General features: G+C 34.7%; 4 protein-coding genes and 1 pseudogene across 7 annotated transcripts; 4 read left to right on the plus strand and 1 right to left on the minus strand.

Moving 5' to 3' along the window:
* The first annotated feature begins 3,928 nt into the window (after nucleotides 1–3,928).
* Nucleotides 3,929–6,226, plus strand: LOC108815883 (SAC3 family protein C). Its single transcript, XM_018588408.2, has 8 exons — nucleotides 3,929–4,173; nucleotides 4,302–4,402; nucleotides 4,680–4,901; nucleotides 5,013–5,231; nucleotides 5,319–5,404; nucleotides 5,509–5,605; nucleotides 5,766–5,858; nucleotides 5,952–6,226. Exons 1-8 carry the CDS (start codon nucleotides 3,996–3,998, stop codon nucleotides 6,111–6,113), a joined length of 1,158 nt encoding a protein of 385 aa, XP_018443910.2. The 5' UTR covers nucleotides 3,929–3,995; the 3' UTR covers nucleotides 6,114–6,226.
* A 255-nt stretch (nucleotides 6,227–6,481) lies between these two features.
* Nucleotides 6,482–9,035, plus strand: LOC108817664 (protein NCA1). Its single transcript, XM_018590413.2, has 8 exons — nucleotides 6,482–6,640; nucleotides 6,814–7,217; nucleotides 7,308–7,521; nucleotides 7,621–7,766; nucleotides 7,849–7,939; nucleotides 8,031–8,177; nucleotides 8,495–8,647; nucleotides 8,747–9,035. The coding sequence occupies exons 2-8, from the start codon at nucleotides 6,841–6,843 to the stop codon at nucleotides 8,816–8,818; spliced, it is 1,200 nt and encodes a 399-aa protein (XP_018445915.2). The 5' UTR covers nucleotides 6,482–6,640; nucleotides 6,814–6,840; the 3' UTR covers nucleotides 8,819–9,035.
* A 203-nt stretch (nucleotides 9,036–9,238) lies between these two features.
* Nucleotides 9,239–13,022, plus strand: LOC108817665 (uncharacterized). 4 transcript variants are annotated; one of them, XM_018590416.2, is made up of 10 exons: nucleotides 9,239–9,388; nucleotides 9,504–9,556; nucleotides 9,648–9,719; nucleotides 9,798–9,933; nucleotides 10,308–11,807; nucleotides 11,897–11,948; nucleotides 12,071–12,219; nucleotides 12,304–12,390; nucleotides 12,507–12,635; nucleotides 12,720–13,022. In XM_018590416.2, exons 4-10 carry the CDS (start codon nucleotides 9,865–9,867, stop codon nucleotides 12,798–12,800), a joined length of 2,067 nt encoding a protein of 688 aa, XP_018445918.2. In that variant the 5' UTR covers nucleotides 9,239–9,388; nucleotides 9,504–9,556; nucleotides 9,648–9,719; nucleotides 9,798–9,864; the 3' UTR covers nucleotides 12,801–13,022. The 4 variants fall into 4 exon arrangements, with proteins under 4 accessions (XP_018445918.2, XP_018445917.2, XP_056846159.1 ...); XM_018590415.2 differs by having other exon boundaries at nucleotides 9,802–9,933; XM_056990179.1 differs by lacking the exon at nucleotides 9,504–9,556 and having other exon boundaries at nucleotides 9,246–9,388; nucleotides 9,665–9,719.
* Nucleotides 13,023–13,145: 123 nt separating this feature from the next.
* On the plus strand, nucleotides 13,146–14,414 carry LOC130498064 (floral homeotic protein APETALA 3-like; annotated as a pseudogene).
* Nucleotides 14,415–16,437: 2,023 nt separating this feature from the next.
* Nucleotides 16,438–20,501, minus strand: LOC108815847 (ethylene-responsive transcription factor WRI1-like). The gene is made up of 7 exons (XM_018588365.2): nucleotides 20,069–20,501; nucleotides 19,906–19,988; nucleotides 19,765–19,773; nucleotides 19,578–19,666; nucleotides 19,368–19,492; nucleotides 18,904–18,980; nucleotides 16,438–17,372 (listed from the first exon to the last, which is right to left on the minus strand). The coding sequence occupies exons 1-7, from the start codon at nucleotides 20,272–20,274 to the stop codon at nucleotides 16,714–16,716; spliced, it is 1,248 nt and encodes a 415-aa protein (XP_018443867.1). The 5' UTR covers nucleotides 20,275–20,501; the 3' UTR covers nucleotides 16,438–16,713.
* Nucleotides 20,502–20,612: the final 111 nt, after the last annotated feature.

A 20,612-nucleotide genomic window follows, 5' to 3' on the forward strand; every position in this document is an offset into this window, starting at 1 on the left:
TGGAAAATGTCAGGCACAGCTCTGGGCTCGGACACCCTGGGCGATATCATCGAAGTCAATAGCCTTGTTCTTTTTGGGGATGCTGACGCAGCCGCGAGCATCCAAATTTAACAAGCGTAATAGAGAAATAAAAGTGCAGCGTCATTAAACACTTCCCGCCGGCGACAGTCGTTACTTATCGTTGCCGTATTTCTTTCGCTGCTGTAAAATGCAGCGTCTCCCGAACGTGGCTTGATTTGTTGCTAGCGTCAGTTAGCGTATCCTTTGTTGACATGTCACTTTAAATTCTTTATATTTTGCTTTGGTTTGCCGCTGCGTTCTCCAAAAGAACATGGCTATTCTTGACGGAAACGCCGCCGCAGAGCCAATCACCGGTGTTATCTACTCGGTGCTCGTCCCTTGGGCTTCTACCGTAGCGCGTGAGTTTCACCTCCCGAGTACGCTTCAGTGGATCGAGCCAGCCACTGTACTCGACATCTACTACTACTACTTCAATGACTCTCACAACCACCTCTTCGACGAAGAACCGATCAAACTACCAAAACTGCCGCCGTTCTCCACTGGAGACCTCCCATCGTTTCTCCAGCCGTCGAATGTTTTACCGTCCGCTCTCGGTGAAAATAAAATGGTGAAAGATATATTAGTTTTCTTATAAATAAATAAATTTATTTTTTAATAGTTAATTATAAACCAAAAATAACTTTAAATATTTCACACAATATATGATCGTATAAAAATTAGATTGTGAATGTATCAAAAAAATTTGCCTTTATGCAAAACTAATTTGTTTTATTTTAAAATCCTGAATAAAAGAGATTTGGAAATCTATTTTTCCTTTTAAAACCTTAACCAAAGAATGCTTCTTTTTAATTTTTTATTTTTAAATCTTGACAAAAAAATTAATTTATATTTAATAATAAATTTTACTTTTAAAACTTTAATCATAAACATGATATTAAAAAATTATTTACTTAACAAAGAATTTAAAAAAATTTAGTGTTGTTAGAAAACAAAATTTGAAACTAGCAAATTTCTCAAATTAATATTAACTGTGAAAAATTATTTGATACTAATTTTATTTTTATAAATTCTACACAAAATATAATTTTAAAAGATTAGGTAATATTTATTTCCTTTTCTAAAACCCTGCAAACTGTAAAAGAATATTTGATAGTTATTTTCATTTAAAAAAACTTAAGCAAAATAGATTTATATCATATTCTTAAGATCTAAACAAAACAGAATTTAAAAAAATATTTGATAATATTTTTTAAGAGAGAATTTGATGATGAACATGATACTTAGAATTACTTGATTAACAAAAGAAGTGTAAAATAGTATTGATACGAATTGTAAAGATAGTACTTTTAAAATTATTTAATAATAACTAGAAATAAGTAGTTTCTAGCAATTTGATTTTATAAAATGAAATTTATAAAATAAAGTGTTTTCCTTTTTGATAAATATTAAAAATAAGAAATTAAAAACTTATTTAATTCTAATGTTTTAAAAAAAAAGAATTTGATGACAAGTATGATGCCATGTAATTAACAAAAATAAAAAAATAGGATGTTGTCTTGATTGGTATTTATATGTGTTTTTTCATATTTTCATGCATATGTTTGATATATATTTTCATGTTTGGTTATAAGAAGTATATAAATATTACTGTTATCGTAAGTGATCTTTATATGCGTTTTGTCAAAAACAAATCAAGATTTATCTCATCTTATTATATTTTTTTAATATGTAACATTTTCTATTTAAATTTCAATTAAAATGTTATAGTAAATTAAGAATATTACTAGCTTTTGATCCGTCCTTAAAAGGGCGGGTATATTTTTTGTTTTAATTTAATTTTTGATATTTTTTTCTTTCTGATTATATTTTTTTTGGTAATCATATTTTTGTATAAATTTTAATCAAAATATATTTTATTAAACAATAGCAATTTAAAAATTGATTCAGTATCGCACGATTAAGGCTGGATTACGGATTGAACTCGTCCGCTGACCCGCCAACCCGCGGGTTTTTAATTTTGTTTTGGTTATAAAATATGACCCGCACAACCTGCAAACAAATAATTTTGTACCCGCATCCGTTCTGCTTAATTTTAAGGTTATCTGGGGGTTATATATATTTTTAAATCATTATTTAATTTAATTTTTATAAAAAAAATATTTATAATAAAAAATTATACATGATTTAAATAAGGGTGAGTGTAGTTATAGCTTCCCCTCGAATTTATGTTTAGCAGTTATCATTCTTAACCATTTACTTTATAATATTACTCAAACTCTTTTATCAGTTATATTAATATGCAGATAAGCAGTTATATATATTTTTTTTTTAAATTGGACACAACTATTATCAAGAGGGAATGATCCTATTTAATGGTATTAATCATAAATACCGCCTTAAAAAAATGTGATAACTGATTTTGGTAGAAAAAATTATAATATGGTCAGCGTTTTGATATGGTCAGCGTTTTGCGTTTTAACAAAAATATATTGATATATTGAAAAATCGTTAAAATAGGAAGAGAGGCAGTTAAATAAATAGGAAGAGATCGTTGCAATATATTGATAAGAAGCAGTAACTGAATTTGGATAAATTAATTATTTGATTCCTGAAATGTATTTTTTAATTATTTTTGGATAAATTTAATTATCCTGAATTTGGATAAATAAATTAATTATTTTTTACATAAGTATTTGTTCTATTAATTTTGTTATAATATAAGACCCATTAAACTAAATGAGTTTATATATATATTTGATTCCTGAAATGTTATTGTTTGTTATATAAATACTCAGAATTTAAATTAGACATGAGTCTTATTATTAGGTAACAAATAGGAGTAAAAGAAAATATATTAATCCTTTTGAATAAAGAAAAACATATACGTTATATTATTTTTGGGGGATAGGCATTGAAGGTCCTACAATTATGGAGTAAAGAAATACATCACGTTTATATTTAAATGCAATTTGATGATTCTACGTAGTATTTAAGAGGTGGTTACTTAGATGCAGTTAACAAATAATTGTTACACCACTAAACAATATTTATAAAGTGATTATGGTTATTCAGGTGCAGTTATAAAAATTAAAAGATGAACATAACTTACTATCAATTGGTCATGTTGAAAAATTAATAGAATAGATTAAACATCAGATAAGTTTAATAAAACAATAAACTAGTACATACAAAATGTATAATGTTGTCATTGATTTAATTGGTCTTATTTAACTTTCGGATTTCTTTTATTTCATTTTAATTCTTACTTAAAGTTGTGTTCAGTTTAAGGTGATAAATAGTGAGTGCGGTGAGGGCTCTGCGCAGCTTAATTTCTTTCGACAGCACTAAATTTAGAGCAATCATTGATTTGATTGACCTTATTTAATTTTCAAATTCTTTTATCTCATTTTAATTCTTACTTCGAGTTGTGTTCAGTCCAATGTGATGAATGATGAATGCCTGTGTACAGCTTAATTTCTTTTCACATGCTCTTTTAGAGCAATCAAGCCTTAATTTTTTTTTTTGAAACTTATAGCCATAACTAGCTTTTTCGAAAATAATATGTAATAAAAATATTGTATTATAATAAAAAAGATATAGAACTTGTCATTAGGGAAATAATAAGTATTTTATGTAATGAAAACATTGTCATATAAAAAGAGTTTGATATTTAATTTAATAGTAAATATTAGAAATGTATGAGTGTTTTTAATTTATTTTACACATTAAAAATGATTTATGTTGTGATGAAATAACTTATCATGTATAAAAAATGATATATAACTTATTATTAAACCATAATCCATAATCCAAATATTTCCGGTTTAATTTCCGGTCCGACTTTGAAACATTGTATTAAACCAAACCAACTCTGAATGTTATGTTCCCGTTGGATTCGGTTTACCGGAAGTAATGAACCAGATTAGTAATTTTATTCGGATCCGAGAATCGTTGGTGCTCTCAAATTCCAAGCCATGAATCGCGGCTCTTCTTCTTCTTCTTACGGATCCGGCGGGGGAGCTAGTGATTCGTTTCGGAGAAGATCCGATGTAGCACGCAAGCGAAACAATAAAGGTGGAGAAGCTGCTGCTGCTGCTGCTGCTGCTGCTGAAGTTTCATTCATTGTCGGAACTTGCTCTTCTATGTGTCCTGGTAAATCAATTTCAGTTTGACCTTAGATTCAATAGATAAAATGTAGTTTATACAACCATGGATGCGAGAAAGGATGAGTAAATTTAATATCATGCTGCTAAAAAGAATTGCTTTTCCTTTTTCAACAGAACGGGAAAGAGTGACAAGAGAACGCTTGCGTGATCTCTCAGTGTTTGAGAGGCTTTATGGAAACCCCACTAAATCATCCACTCATCTTGCTGTCAAAAAGGTGATTCTTTTTGATTTTTCATGTCTATAATACTGATTGATTAATTAGCTACTTGTGATTATATCTCTATCTGAAACACTGTCACCTTAAGCTGAGGCTTTAGCTTCCTTTATTTTGGCACAATAACAATATGTGCATTTATGCGAGTTAGCAGCTGCCAATTGCTTGATTTAACAATAGTTTGTATTTCTTACTGGGAGATACCCAATTGCCCTGTATAACGGAACTCTTTTTTTGTCCTTGCTAAAGGTAGTTGTACTCTCTGTGTTCTTGGTAGTTTTGCAGAACCCTTTCAGCAGCCGATGTTCAGGCATCGGATATAAGACCGCTTCCGGTCTTAGAAGAAACCCTGAGTTACCTTCTAAGTTTGCTGGACTCAAGGGAGCACCCCTTTGAAGTTGTTCATGATTTTATTTTCGACAGGACAAGGTCTATCAGACAAGATCTCAGCATCCAGAATCTAGCCAACGAGAGAGTCATCCACCTCTACGAGGAAATCGTATGTTTTTTTCTTTTCTGTACTCTTTTCTAGTTCTTTCTGGTTCATGATTGAAACTCATTTGTGTGTGTGTTTACTCCATTGATGTTATTATTCTGACCTCTCATGCAGGTTAAATTCCATGTCATATCTGGCCAGAGGCTTCAGGGTAGTAGTGGTGCAAATGTTAGCTCAATGCATCACTTGAACATGGAGCAGCTAGCAAAAACTCTCACCACTTTGTATAATATCTATGATGTAAATAGGAAACCAGATTACATCTACGAAAACGAAGCAGAGTTCCGTTCACTCTATGTGCTGCTTCATCTCAATACCAGTAGTGGAGTGATGGTTGTTTCTCTGTTTCCTTTATCCCTTTTTTTTTAATTATTTACATCTCTTTTCGTTTATATAAAACATTAAGATTGTTATCTGCAGGGGGAACCACTGTCTTTGTGGTTTCGCAAGTTGACTTCTAATTTGATAAAGTCCAAGGAAATGTGTTTTGTACGAAACCTTCTAAGGTAGGGATTATGCTGTTCAGTCTTTTGCGTTTGAGTTATTTAAATCGAAAACATTCTGAAAAATGAATTGAAATATGGTGCTTCTTCCTCATTGTTTCTTGCAGATCATATCGGAATGGTAATTACCAGAGTTTTCTAAGAACAACGGCTACTGAAGCGACATACTTGCAGTATTGCATAAGTGAACCCCATATCAGAGAGGTGAGCTTGTATGTACTTACATATGTAGTTGTGTCCTAGTTCTCATGCATAGTTCTTGTGGCACTTTTTAAGTGGGTATAAAGGGCTTATGCATGTAATAATATTTGGAATAGACTGTTAAGTTATGTTGATCATTTTCTGAATGTTCTAATGGTAAAAGATGAGATCGTTCGCTGTGGAATGCATTAACAATGTTTGCTACAAGCTTCAACCGTATCCACTCTTGCAGATATCTCAGCACCTGATGATGAAGGTACACATACAGATTGGGCTAAGATTCTCTTTGCTCTCTTTAGCTCTTGGTGAACTTGAAATGTCACAAGCTTAAGTTTTTATAAATTTTCAGGAGATGGATGTTGAATCTTTATGCCAAGAGTGTGGTCTTGAGATACGTACTGATTCCGATGGGTGTATTGTGTTGCCAACGAAGCAGACAAACTTCCGCAGTCCAAAGGAAGGTTTTAAAAACTATGATTTGATTGGGATTGATATTGGGAGGTTGTTGTGAAACACACAGAGAAATAACAATGTGAGGTTTATCCTTCGATTGTGCCCTAATCCTAAGCCTGTAATCTTTTTAACCCAAAAAATGTATACATTCATGCATATTCATTGTCTCAATGTTTGAACAGTGAGCAGCAGAGACATGCTGAGCAAAAATCTATCTTCTAACCGATTGAGTCCCGCATTGAACAGTTACATGATTGAAAAGATTCACTGAATCAGTTGTCTTGTATTGATACTAGCTTCTTCACTAAACCGAATTAAACCAAATTCAGACACCTACCACCCTTCCCAAACGACGACTCCCTTGAACCATTAATGCTATTTTTGGTTGTGAAAAGAAAAACTGAATGAGCAATTTAATCCACACAGATCCTTCCTTCCACAATAATATCTTCTTCTGACTGAGACAGAGAGGGAGAGAGAACACACAAAACTAAGAGAGAAACACAAAAGCTAATAATAATATCCACATCGATCATTGATTGCGGCTAAAGGAGGACACCTGCATCAAATCACAATCCACTCCAGGTTTATCCACTTCTTTTCTGAACCACTGTCTGAAATTTATAGCTCCAGTGCCTCAGTTGTTGTTGTCAGGCATTTAGTTTAGCGAGAAGCTCGATCTTTCCCAATAATTTTCATTGCGGAGAGAAAAGCAGTTTGTTGATTTTAGATGGTAAAGTTTCGTTTTTGAAGTGTAGGGTTTGTTTGTTTGGTATCTTCCAACAATGACAACTTCTGTTTGCCCATTCTCCAAAGCTGCTCGTCCCGACAGTGCTTCAGCTCCCAAACAAGCCGACATGACAACTTCTGCTTGCCCTTTCTCCAAAGCTGCTCGTCCAGACGACGCAAAACAAGGCGAGACGACTGCTTCTGCTTGCCCTTTCTCTAAAGCAGCTGTTGCCTCTGCTCCAAGCAAAGGATGTCCTGAAAACGAAGGAAAGTTGAGTAAGGAGGACTCTGCTGACTCTGCCACGGTTCCTGCCAAGTGCCCCTTTGGTTACGACTCCCAGACCTTCAAGCTTGGGCCTTTTAGCTGTATGCTATGTCAATCACTTCTGTATGATAGCACTAGATGTGTGCCTTGTACTCATGTCTTCTGCAAGTAAGCCCTAGTTTGCTTTTTTTTTTTGGCTCATGATTTTTATCTAAAGGTTGCTTTTAGTTAAAACTTTTAGTGTTTTCTTGAGTGCAGAGTGTGCTTAGCACGGTTTAAGGACTGCCCTCTATGTGGTGCTGACATTGAAAGTGTTGAAGCTGATGAAAACCTTCAGAAGATGGTTGATCAGTTTATAGAAGGCCATGCTAGAATCAAGAGATCTCTTGTCAATAACACAGATAAAGAAGAGGTGATTTACGCTGATGTTTCCATGGAAAGAGGTTCTTTCTTGGTGCAGCAAGCTATGAGGGTGAGTTCCATCTCTAGATTTTGCTAACCTAACTAATTAATATGAGTGTCATGCTCTTGAGAGAGTTCTTGTTATTGACCTTGCTTTTTATACGCTTAGGCATTTCAAGCTCAGAATTATGAAAGTGCTAAATCAAGGTTGGCAATGTGTACCGAGGACATTCGAGATCAGCTAGGGAGGGAGGGCAATACACCAGAGCTGTGTTCACAGCTTGGTGCAGTCCTTGGTATGCTTGGCGACTGCAGGTATGCTCATTGTCTCTCTCTTTTTGTTCATCCAACAGAAAAGATTCAGCAAATAGGGTGCTTTGAATTGTGGTTACTGCAGCCGAGCAATGGGAGACTCAAGTTCTGCAGTCAAACATTTCGAAGAGAGTATTGAATTCCTTATGAAACTGCCCATGGATGATGATTTTGAGGTTTTTATCACATTTTCTTTTTTTTTTGTTATATTTTGGTTTTGCAAAATTGTTAGCACTTTCTTTAAAAGTTGTTGCTAAACTTTTGCAGATTACACATACACTTTCTGTCTCACTTAATAAAATAGGAGATGTTAAATATTATGATGGAGATCTACAAGCTGCAAGGTCGTATTACATCCGTGCTTTAAATGTTAGACGTGATGCAATGAACCATCACTCAAATGCTCCTTCACAAGTAAGAACGGTTTTGGCCCAGTGTTTTGTTAATCCTAGCATGTTATTATAAGCATGTGTGAAGATTGACATTGACATCTTACCTAATAGCAAGAGACTTTGAGTCGGGAAGCTAGCTGAGTAAGACGGCGCTAGGCATAATGTGTTGGGAGTTCTGTATATCTTTTTTTTTTTTGTTACAAGGGTGAAAATTGAGAACCTTCAGTTAATCAAAGTATGATTTAGTGGATAGATAAGTGTTTGATAAAAGTCTAGTTGGTGAATAAAGAAAGCTATACCAAGTTTGGTTGTTGTTTCTTCCATCTTTTTTTTTTGTAGATTCTGGATGTGGCAGTTTCATTAGCCAAAGTTGCAGATATAGACAGGAGTCTACAAAATGAAGACGCAGCCGCAGATGGTTTCAAGGAAGGCATGAAACTGCTGGAATCTTTGAAACTGGACTCTGAAGATTCTGCTGCTCTCGAGCAACGAGTAAGATTTTCTTGCACTACTTACTTTCTTTCTTTCTTCGGTTTTCTCAAAAGTTAGATTTATCTGAGAATAATGTAAATTTTAAAACATGAACGGCAGCGTCTATCTGTGATGGAGTTTCTGAAGAAGCAAGTAGAGAAGCCTGAACCGTCTGCAGAAACTGCACTCTAAACTGATTGCATGCTTACCTAATCATTCTTGTCGCATTTAGTCTGAAATAAAGGAACGAGAAAGCAACCAGTGTTCGTGTTTGCTTGCGCTTAAGGATTAAACAAAACAGAGTGCCCTGTTTCTTGTGATGGTCTCAAAATTGTATAACTATCTATGTGAACTTACGAAGCTAAGAGTCTGTTTAACATATAATCATATCGATTTGTTTCCGATATCATATCGAAATAACCAGATTTAACTGAAGTTAATTAAATTGGAATTAGCCAAAAATAGAAAACATTGGTTCAACGTAGTTAAAACCGAATTTACGGAACCAAACTAACAGTTATAATTAAAGTCCATAATTAATACACTGTTAATAATGGTGACGGAAACGCTGTCGTTTTAGCGGCTCCATATCTTAAAAAAAAAAGTTGTAACTATCTTGTTGATGACAGACGGAGACGAAACACAAATTAGGGTTTCACAATTGCCCATCAAGTCGCCGAGACAGTGGATTGCCGCCGCCGCCTCTTCCTCCTCATCCTCCCGAAATTTAGCTCCTTTCCTGTTGGGTTTCTACGATTTAGGGTTATGTTTAATCTCCTCCTCTATACATTGATTTCGTAATTACCAATTTGAGAGAATCGAATAGCTGTTGGTTCTTTAGAGTTTAACGAGATTCTTTCCTTTCTCCCCGTTTCAGTATATGATAAAATCATTCGAATTATGGCGCACTGAATCAAACTCACAACACTGGTTCGTCACTTGCTCTTTCCATCTTTCCCCCAAAAAAAAGAAAAAAAAATCTCAAAAAATATTCCAAATCGTGAGACGCTTCTTGTTTCAGGTTTGTGACATGCGTAGGCTATTGAAGTTCACTCTTCTTGTTCCGGAGCTTGACACATCATCCTTCTGGGAGGTCTTATAATTTTTACATGGTTTCATTATTGTCTAGTTTCTGCTTAGAATTCCCCATTTTGATGGGTTTTTGTTTTAGTTAGATCTTGTGAGCTGCTGCCACCAACTCTTACATGAACCTTATCTGAGAGAGGAAAACGTCAAACATGGGAGCTCTTGCTCAGGTTGTTTCCTGGATACCCGAAGACGACCTGCTTCTAAAGAACGCCATAGAGGTCATCTCTCTCCTTTCCTTTAATTTCTATTTCCATTCTTTTATTACTGGATTGAGAGCCACTCAGGTTCTCAAACAGAGTGTTAGACAGAGCTTGTCTTGTCTCTTGCAAGACTGAGCATGGTTTAGGACCAAGGGGGAAATTTAGAGACTGAGAGCAAGGATTCTTTTTTAGTAGGACTACTAAGGTGGGTGGTGGACTCTTGGAAGGGAAGAAGGGGCCTAAGCACGGATTTGATTATAGCATTTTGTAAATCAACCTAGGGTAGCTAGAAAAGTTTGTGTACTAATGTGGTGCTTCTGGAGATATTTCGTTTCTCTCCGTTTAGCTTGTTTAGTGGGGTTAACTGATCTCTCCTTAATCGATTTTTACAGGCTGGTGCATCTTTGGAATCGCTTGCTAAAGGCGCTGTGCAGTTTTCTAGAAGATTCTCTATCAGAGAACTCCAAGATCGATGGCACTCACTCCTATACGATCCAGTAGTTTCTGCAGAGGCAGCTCTTCGGATGGCTGAGCTTGAACGTACCAACCCTAATTTTCCTACAAAGTTTACTAGAACCGGATCAAAAGAAAACAAAAGCTCATCTAAGAGGAGGAGAGCTGAACAGCTCAGAAGCACTTATCATTCCTTACGCAAGAAGTTTCGCACCGAGTCGTTCAATTCCTTGGATCTAGGCTTTCTCGTTCCATCGAATGACAGCCATTTCATGGATAATGGTGATGGAACACATCTTGGTCTTGAAGACTCTCACATGGACATCATCCACAACGCCTTCCCAGATATCTTGGCTGACGGCGGCGGTGGTTGCGTGACGAATCATGTTGATAATTTACAGGGAAACATCTCCTACGTTGGAGGAGGAGAAGATCTCACATTCACTCAACACGCCGGTCCTTCCGAATGCGAAGGTGGTTCCAAACAGAAGCTAGAGCCGAAAACCACTAGCACTGATTGTTTCCTAGCACAGCTTTCAACTTCTCTTTTCGAAGACGAGGAACCGTTCATGGGAGTAGATGGCAAAGAAGTTGACAAGTCGTATTATGATGGTCTTAGCTCACTGTTGGGGAACCCGGCAAATGTGAAAACTAGCGGGGTTTTGCCTATTACCACCGTACAAGATCTTCCCGTAGATGCGGTTCCGAATGGCCATGTGATCCCTGAGCTATATGGTACAAGTGCAGTGAGCTCAATGGAGTGCAAATCTGTGCCTGACTTATCTGCTTTTGATCCTCATCCTGAGGTTGTTAATGGTGTTATCTGCTGCCTGTTAAACCAAGAGGATCCTGATATTCCGTGTAACGATGACATTTTTCTGTCCAACACCTGCCATCCGATGTCGGTTTCTTCGTTGGCCCGGCGGAACTTCAAAGATATAAGCAATCCAATAACTTCATCTGTTAGAGATCTCTCTGCCAGTAGGGAAAGGAGTGAGGGAAATGCACAAAAGAAGACACCCGGACGTTTGCAAGGAAAGCCAGAGATGGGTCAACCCAGCCAATCTACCAAATTCAAGGCATTGACAAACCCTGAGCAACATAATAAGGTTGGTCCTCCACAGGCATGCTCAAACACTCTTCTTCTTTCTGATGGTGCTGGTGCAAAAGATGGAAACAACAAAGAGGTGGCCAGTGGAAAACGTATCGTCGGGTTTGATGAACATGGTAGCTATTCCGAGAAGGAAAGTGGAAACTGTAAAGAGGAAGAAGGTGTAGTACCTGTAAATGAAGTGCCACAAGCAAAAGATGATGATGATGTTGACTTGATTGAGATTTTAGAACGTGAGCTGGAGATGACAACTAATACAGAAGCAGAGGAGCAGGTATTTGAGAGCGAGGAGGAGGACTTGCCGAATTATTCTGACATTGAGGCTATGGTAACTCTCGACTTTCACCCTTATTCTTGAGCTTTATGGGGCTCTATGATACATTTACGCCTAAACAGTAACGCTCTTATAAATTTCAGATACTTGACATGGACTTGGATCCAGATGACCAAGATAATTTTGATCTCGAAGGTAATTGAGCATCCAGAAGAACTCTTGTTGCTTTAGTCTTTTCCATGGGTGATACAAGAGAGACCTTATAAAAAGACTAATGGCTTATTTGTAATTTATAAAAAAACATGTTTCACTTGCAGTCTCCAAGTATCAGAGCCAAGAGATGAAAAGAACAATTATGAGACTTGAACAGGCTGCGTACTCATATATGCAAAGAGCCATTGCTTCCCGTGGTGCATTCGCTGTTTTATATGGTAGATATTCAAAACACTACATCAAGAAGCCTGAGGTATTATTATTATTATTCTATTCATTTAAGCTTCTTAATTATTTATTTGTATCACTTGTTAACATCACGTCTTCTTGGCCACAGGTATTGGTGGGTAGATCAACAGAAGATCTGTCGGTGGACATTGATTTGGGAAGAGAAAAGCGTGGCAGCAAAATATCTCGACGCCAGGTTGGTCAATATAGTAGATAGATGCTACTGTCTTATTATTGTTTGGTTAGATTGTGTATGATAAAGGACAAAACACTGAAACTTAACAACAACCTTGTGTTTGTGTGTGCATGCAGGCGATCATACGGTTGGGTGATGATGGGTCGTTTCATATGAAAAACCTTGGGAAGTATGCAATCTCAGTAAATGAGAAGGAAGTAGATCCTGGTCAGAGTTTAATACTCAAATCTGATTCTCTGCTTGAGGTTTGATCTTCTATGGCACCTTTTGATCATATTACATAACCGCACTCCCATGTCCTTAACTAAATCAACTTGAATGTTACGCAGATACGGGGAATGCCTTTTATATTCGAGACAAACCAAAGTCGCATGAAAGAGTACTTGAAGAGAACAGGGAAAGGGAATTGAGACCGGAGACGAGAGGTGAGTGTTCTTTTCTGTGTATTGGCTTGTGAAGAAGTTGAATGATAGTGTCTCTCTTGTAGGCTTGTGTAATGTTACCTTAAACCACAGGAGCATGTTTTGTAGATCTTTTTATTACATGTTTAATTCTGCAACATGCATAGTTGACCCCGTTTTTTTTTTAACTTGTTAGCCAGAAAATGAAAATACAACTATGATTGCAACTGAGCTTGTTGTGTTTTCACCGAAGAATGAGTGTGTTCTTGTTTTTGGCTTGTTGTACCTCTTATCTGTAGCAAAACAAATTCACCGACACAGATTTGACGTTTGCAACCGCCGTTAAAAATGTTACCCGCGTAAACTGTAAACAAAGAACAACGTTGAGATTAATGGAGCTCCGTTAGTAAGTAAATGGAAAGCAAACTAGACCTGTTTTTTAAGCTTGGATCCCCTCTTTCTACATATAGACAATTGATTTAAAGTAGTGTATTGTACTTAACCATCATATAATGTCCATTCCACCTTACTAGAAAAGGAAAGCTCATTACTTTGTTTTCACAAACTACAGATCTTATCTTCTATGGATTCGGAATACTTTCTATTTATAGTATCTCAAGTGGGGTCCTTTACTTCTTCAACTCTTTTCTCTTTCACTTCTTTCTTCTTATTATCATTTCTGTCTTTTCTCCCAAATCTCTTCAACAAAAAGAATAATAAAACAGAAAGAAGAATAATGGCGAGAGAGAAGATCCACATCAAGAGGATAGAGGACCACCAGACCAACCGACAAGTGACGTATTCAAAGAGAAGACATGGTCTGTTCAAGAAAGCTCACGGTTTTGTGTGATGCCTAGTGTTTCTAACTTTCTATTATCATGTTCTCTAGTTCCAACAAGCTTCATGAGTCTATTAGCCCTAACACCACGTAGATTATCTATTTTTAAGCACCATTCGACTTAATATTTTCACTTGTCTTTTTTTTGAAATGTTAAATTTATTTATCAGAAAAAACAAAAAAAAAAATGCAATAAGGGAGAGTGTATAGTGTTTGGAAGCATCATTGACTAGCGGAGTATCAGCTAATCTAAAAACACAGAATGAACTAGCCGTATCGACCCATCTATCTTAGCGTCACATTGCGCAGAGAAGAGATTCGATTTTGAATCGTCTTGTCAATGAACTGTGTAGTCTCAGCAGCCGTGTGATAGACATTATTATGTTTTCTGTTATCTCTCTCGCCACACACTTCACATTGCGGTAGTATGACTTGTTACTTGCGTTTTTCTTTTTACATAACAATCTTGTGTGTGGTCTTGTTGGGTTATAGAACGAAGGAGATCATAGATCTGTACCAAACAGTTTCTAATGTTGAAGTTTGGAGCTTGCTCACTATGATGTATTCTTTCTTGTCAATTCGATCCTTATTCAAGTATCTGTTTATTTCTCTTCTCTCATCACTTTCATCTCTTTAAACTGGAAAAAATCAAAATTACAAAATTATAATTTTTGGTGAGCATTTGGACTAACTTGATATTCAGGAGCTGCGTAGTCTTGAAGAAGAAATGAAAAAGAAAAAACACTTTCAGTCTCATTCGTGAGCGATTCATATGTTGCCTCTAGCTAGAGTTTTGATTTTTGAGAAAATTTGTGGGTTATTAAGAGCATCACTAGAGCATCAGCAATGGTTAGTGTTCTCAAACATGTTCTCTTGCTTTATTAATAATTTAACAAAATTAATTAAGTTTTGTTTTTTTAGAAAATAACACCACTAAAAATATGACACAAAAAACGAAGCTCTTATCTTTTGCTAAAGGCATCTCAAACCATAACACCAAATTTGGTGCAATTTCAACACTAAATTTGGTGTTTTCGTGTCAAATATTTTTTTGTCATCTCCAACAATAGCACCAAATTCTACACCGAAACTAATATTATATATTATTTGATGTTTTCAATTTTAATAAATGTTTGCATTTTTATTTTTTGTGATTAATAAATAATTATTTTATGACATTTAGATTTTATTTTTTGCTAAATGATTTATAAAATTTATTTACATTTATATTTTTTGGTTTATCAATATTATTCTTTATGTATTTATTTATAAAAAATATTAGTTATATTTAAAATTGCAAACTATTAAATATCAAAAGTACATAACAAAATAATATATTTATGATAGTTTATTTTTTTACAATATGACTTAAATGATAATATTCATTTACTAATTTAATAAATTAAAATAGTTATGTAAAATCATTTAAAAATAATAATGCAGTATATTTATGTTTAGTTATAAATATGAAATAAGTATTAATAATATAGTTAAACTATACATTCTTAAATGAAATATAATAAAATATATTTTAAAGATTTGGTGTGGTGAATAGTGTTACACCAAATTTGATGTAAACATTACACCAAATTTAGTGGGATGGTGTCAAATTTTGGTGTTTTGTTAGAGATAAAATTACATTAAATTTAATGTTTTGTTGTTATTGTTGGAGATGGCCTAAGCAGCTTTCATACCAGAGCATTTTCTTATCTTTTCTCTTGTGTTCTACTTTATCTTTCTTCTTTTCTTACATTTTTATGAGAGCATGTATCAATAGATTCAATACACACCATCGCTTTTCTCAATGAATTTCTAAAAATGCATACAAATGCATATATATGTATGTATATAAATATTATTATTAAGTTATAAATATTTAAATTTCACGGAAAACTCAAACAAAACATCCAAACAAAAATATTTTCGGTTAGATTTTCCGTAAATTTTAGATTCACATAACTAAATAATACATATACACGTATATGTATGTATTTTTAGAAATTCATTGAAAAAACTTCCACTGAAAATGCTCTTAGAACACCACCACTGAAAAGTTCTTACTCTTATGTGTATATATTATATATGTATATGTAATTGTTGGATTCTAAATGTTTTAAAAAATTCAACCCAAAATATCTAAAATTAAGTACTTCGGGTTGGATTTCCCGTAAACTTAGAACCCATTATATATATATATATATGTGTGTGTGTTTAGAATCCAAGAGTAAGAACCTTCCATTGGAATTGCTCTTAGTGATTAGATATTCTCGAGAATATCTCATCGTATATAACATAATACAGTATAAAACTTCAATTGTTTGTTTAAATTTTAAAGAAAAAGTACTAATGCAATTATCTCTTATAAGTTATAATATGACAAGTGTTTTTAGGTTTCTCAAACAAAAAAAAAAATTCTCTCCAATAAGAAACCCATTCAAAATTTCTACATTCTCTTTTTTTCGTCTTCAAATTTTACTTATTTTATTGAATAGAACCTCTTTGAGAAATGCTCATTGAAGGTGTTCTTGCAGTCTTATGTGCACAATGCAATAGCTGGTGGGGAATAGTCGATTGTGCTCATTTTTTAACACAAAATCAACTATTTTGGTTCGTATTTTCACATCTAGCTGGAGGATTGGCTAGCTTTTGGTTCATAATGTTATATGAATTCAAAAGAGAAAACACATTTTGTGGAGACACAGCCTCAATCTGTAGCTTTTCATGATTTTGAATTATCGTCTCGATTGTGGCTTATCCCAAGTCTATGATTTGTTTACTTTAAATGAGCAAACACTATAAAACATTCAAGGCCTTAACAATACCATTTTAGTTTGTCTATGCAATCTGTGAACACTTTCACCTCTGTTTCGTTGTATGGGTTCATTTTGTTTTAAATTTTTGATGTAAACTTAAAAAAAAAAGAAAAAGATAAGAAAAGAAGAGGGGAACAAGAGGCCAAACAGTGTTCAGACCAACGAGTAAGCCCTGAGACGAAAAAAAAAAGTACATAGCGGAACTCAACAAGGACAAGATCAAGAAGCAAAAGAAATAGAAAACTCAACCTATAATGCAAAGCTATCTCCCTCAGGCGGAATAGTTACAAGAAACAGAGGTTGTTGTTGTTATTGTTGTTGATGAAGCAGAGTCAGTAGAAAAGCAAGACAACGGAGAAGACGACAAAGAAGTTGGGCTATCTCTTCCCACCACAACGACGTCACAACAATCCAGATTCTCCAAGCTCAAGCATTCGTTCTTGGCTTCCTCGAACATGAAGTCTATGTTATCTTCAAAACCCATCTCGTTGAAAAGCTCAGGATACTCTATAGGATTCTCATTCGAGAGGTTTTGATCTGTCAAGAACGGAGCAAACCCTGAATCCATCATACAGAAGTTCCAAGCCAACTCATTGCTGTCTGAAGAACGTTCCATCTCCATAATGTCTGAAGAATCCAAGCCGCAAGTGACAACCGCCACTTCTTGATGCTGCTCTGTTTTCTCTTCTTTGGCTTCTTGATATTCTTCTTCCACGTGCTCTTTCACTTCTTCCACGTGCTCTTTCACTTCTTCCTTGGCTTCAGCAAGAACAGCCTCTTGATGGTTAGCTTGATCAACACGGAACGGGAAAACGCCTTTCTTCTTTAGCCTATCAATGTAATTACTAATGTCGAAATTGGTAACCGCGTTGGCACCTCTATATTCAATAGCAGCCATGTCATACGCTTCTGCAGCTTCCTCCTGCGTATCTGCAACCATTAATATCAAAGTTTATCAGCACGTAGACGCAACATGTTACTTAGACCATACTACTAAAGATGATAGGGACAGTTTCGCAACTTTTTATTGCACATGCTTGCTAACTACTAACCAGATAAAGCCCCGACATGTGTTAAAGAAATGTTCTTTTTATTTTCTTTTTGTCTGTTTCTTGTAATGATACCCTAATAAAGACAAAACAAAAATCTAGAGAATTGAGTGACGTGTTTGTGGGGACAACTAGGGTTATAGACTATTTGTGTGATGCATAGGCGTGTACGAAACCATTTCTCCGCCGCTCTAAACACTAAACGAGTCCACATTTCTTGCTAATTAATTGTATTATTAATAATACACGAACGTAAGATTACTAATTATTTAATAAATAAAAACACCTACCATAGTTTCAACTCTAAGCTCCAATAACTATCACTATAAATACCAAGTTTAGTGGAACTCCATAATAATCAAAAACAAAAAAAAGGCCAGATTTTGTTCTGAGGACAAGATGAAAGATATGGTAGAAAGAGAGAGATCAAAAACGCACGTGAGGGCTCGTGACTCCTACTCAGAGCAGTCTCAGCTCTTACTAAACCATGTTAATGAACCACCAAACAAAAAGAAAAAGTAGACCAGATCGACCTCGGGGTTAGTCCTAACCTCTGAACTATTTTGTCCCTTTTATGGAGTGAGGTGTTAGCACGTGACTGCGTCTTTACACTTGTAACATTACATTTATTCTATGCATTACTGATTTCATTTTTGTAATTATGCTCCTGGCTCCCCTCTCCTTTTCTTTTTATTATTTAAATAAATAAGAATAATATGTGTCCTTTGTAGAAGAATACTGCTTTTTAAAAAATAGAATCCAAATTACTCAAAAAATGAAAATCTTAAATTATATCTTAGTTGAGATTAGTTTGAAGAACTTTAGATCCCTTAAAAATGGTGTTAAAAAAAAGATCCTTAAAAATAAGGACACGATTAAAACAATTAAAAAGCGGAAGTATTACTTTTCAGTGAAGACTGAAGAGTTGTTAATATTCCTTGCTGCAGAGTTGTCAAATTTTGTATTCAGAGTATTGGATCCATAAAAAATGCAGAATTTTAAAAGGTAATTATGCAGGGATCAGATAATTAAGGGGAAAAAATGAAAAAGCTGATTTGATTAAAGATAAAAATCAACTAGAGTGTGAAGTGAGGAGACATGATGTCAAAACTCTCGTCTCACGTGAGTGTGTGTATAATTCAATGCTCACCACTGCCTCACCATCATGTTAAATCTAATTGACTAAACTAAACAAATGGTTATTTGCTTAAATCACCATCATATAAAGAGATTTCTTTAATAAAAAACTAGTTCAAACATTATCACAATCTATTGTTGAATCAAGACCAAACTATTTTTTTTCTAAAAAAAGATCCGTTATATCCCCGTTTTTTAAAACAAATTTCTTATTAATCAAGAGTAAATATTTTATAGAAGAAAAAAAAAGAGCGTAAAGGAGGTAATGTACGTACTATAGGTGCCGAGGTACAAGTACTTGTTACCAAACACTCTTCCAATCCTAGCCTCCCATCTTCCGTTATGGTGATGTCTGTTTATCCATCATTTACATTTTATATAAGTTTATTGTTTTCAGAATTTTCGTATTAAATGTTGAATACATAAACAAGCATTTGTGTAAAAAAAATTATTTATAATTTTTTAACCCTAAACATCTGGTTATTGCATAGAAAGTAATCAAGCAAAAGTTAATTATGATTTAGAAAGAAAAAGAGATAAATAATAGTACTAGTATTCTAAAAGCAAATCTTCAGGAAAATAAAGTTCAGCTTTTCAAAAAAAAAATCAATCCCAGAAAATCATAAGAATCATATTTCCTAGTAAAATAATGGAAAAAACTAATTTATCATTAGTTATAAATTTCCCAAATATAATTAAAAATAATAATTAAAAATGGAGTAGAAAAAAAAAAGAGAACCTGGCGACGCCGCGATATTTAGAGACGCCTCTGGAGAAACCACTGCTCTGGCGGCGGAGAGAAGCCAAATACTCTTCCTTTGTGCTTCTCTGCATTTCATCCAACTCCTTCTTGTACGTTTCAACCTGTTCCATCATTTCTTTTATTAACACCAAAATCGATTAAACGAAAAAAGCAAACATGCATCAATTAATCTAATTATTTTCTTACTGGAAAATTCAAGATGGTGTCGGGACCCCAGTACTTGAGAGCAGCTAGATCGTACGTATGTGCAGCTGCTTCCTCGCTGTCATATGCTCCTGCAATCACGCGTCAGAGCAGTTGAGATTCATTCGTTCATCCTCTTGACCAAATCCACTCTCTTTTATTTTAAAAAAATAAAGTACTAGAAATTTACCCAGATAAACTGATGAGTCCAAGAGTGATGAGGTTTGTTGAGATCAAACAAACAGAACAAAACTCAAATCAATCAGCTGACAGAAAGATCAGATATTTATTACAAAATCAAGATGGTTTTCTTTTCTGTAAAATCAAGAACCTTGTTTGCCTTTCTTGTTCTGAATCGAATTCCAAGAGCTTTTGTCCCATAGATGAGCCTCAAATCTCCCAGTCCATCTATGCCTGTATAAAAAACATGCAATCCAAATGCAGTTTAGAAAAAAAAAATTACCAAATCCAAATCATTTTCTTTTCAAACAAACCTAGTGACTCCTCTGTAAATAGAGCTGCGTCTGGCAGAGGCAGGACTGGTCGGATTCTGTGGTTTTACATCAGAAGATGGAGATGATTTCTTAGCCCTTTTGGCTCGTTTAGGCCTTGGACTCTCTGGTTCTTTTAGAAGGATACAAGACGAAGAAGTAGAAGATGATGTAGAAGAAGTTGTACAAGAGGTTAAGGGTCTCTTCATTAAATTCTGAGAAGAAAGCTATTGTTTGAAGAGTAAGAGTTTGAAGGGGGAAGTGGTTTACAAAAAAGAGGAGAGGAGAAAGGGGAAGTTTAAATAATAAAACCCTCAAAGAGTTAAAAGGGCTTTTAGTGTTAATTAACAAATAGTTCAAACACACAGATAGTTGTAAGACCGAACACTTGGCCTTCTGTTGCAGCCATGCTACCAATAGCTGCATTCTCCACCCTGTCCTTATTTTGTATTTTTGATTTTTGTACGTTTTTTTGTTTCATACATTAAATATTTGTACGTTTTATGTTTGGCAATTATTGGATATATATATTTAAATATGGGGAAAG

The sequence above is a fragment of the Raphanus sativus genome, chromosome 7 (genome assembly GCF_000801105.2).
Source record: "Raphanus sativus cultivar WK10039 chromosome 7, ASM80110v3, whole genome shotgun sequence".
In the NCBI taxonomy this organism is placed as follows: Eukaryota; Viridiplantae; Streptophyta; class Magnoliopsida; order Brassicales; family Brassicaceae; genus Raphanus; species Raphanus sativus.

Excerpts from the sequence above, each read along its gene's own strand:
- LOC108815883 (XM_018588408.2), top strand. The coding sequence starts at position 3,996 with ATGAATCGCGGCTCTTCTTCTTCTTCTTACGGATCCGGCGGGGGAGCT. Across the intron at positions 4,174-4,301 it reads TTGCTCTTCTATGTGTCCTG|AACGGGAAAGAGTGACAAGA; the intron begins GTAAATCAATTT and ends CTTTTTCAACAG. Across the intron at positions 5,859-5,951 it reads CTCAGCACCTGATGATGAAG|GAGATGGATGTTGAATCTTT; the intron begins GTACACATACAG and ends ATAAATTTTCAG.
- LOC108817664 (XM_018590413.2), top strand. The coding sequence starts at position 6,841 with ATGACAACTTCTGTTTGCCCATTCTCCAAAGCTGCTCGTCCCGACAGT. Across the intron at positions 7,767-7,848 it reads GGTATGCTTGGCGACTGCAG|CCGAGCAATGGGAGACTCAA; the intron begins GTATGCTCATTG and ends TGGTTACTGCAG. Across the intron at positions 8,178-8,494 it reads ACTCAAATGCTCCTTCACAA|ATTCTGGATGTGGCAGTTTC; the intron begins GTAAGAACGGTT and ends TTTTTTTTGTAG.
- LOC108817665 (XM_018590416.2), top strand. The coding sequence starts at position 9,865 with ATGGGAGCTCTTGCTCAGGTTGTTTCCTGGATACCCGAAGACGACCTG. Across the intron at positions 12,391-12,506 it reads GCAAAATATCTCGACGCCAG|GCGATCATACGGTTGGGTGA; the intron begins GTTGGTCAATAT and ends GTGTGCATGCAG. Across the intron at positions 12,636-12,719 it reads AATCTGATTCTCTGCTTGAG|ATACGGGGAATGCCTTTTAT; the intron begins GTTTGATCTTCT and ends AATGTTACGCAG.
- LOC108815847 (XM_018588365.2), bottom strand. The coding sequence starts at position 20,274 with ATGAAGAGACCCTTAACCTCTTGTACAACTTCTTCTACATCATCTTCT. Across the intron at positions 19,989-20,068 it reads ATTTACAGAGGAGTCACTAG|GCATAGATGGACTGGGAGAT; the intron begins GTTTGTTTGAAA and ends TTTTTTATACAG. Across the intron at positions 19,493-19,577 it reads ACACCATCTTGAATTTTCCA|GTTGAAACGTACAAGAAGGA; the intron begins GTAAGAAAATAA and ends ATGATGGAACAG.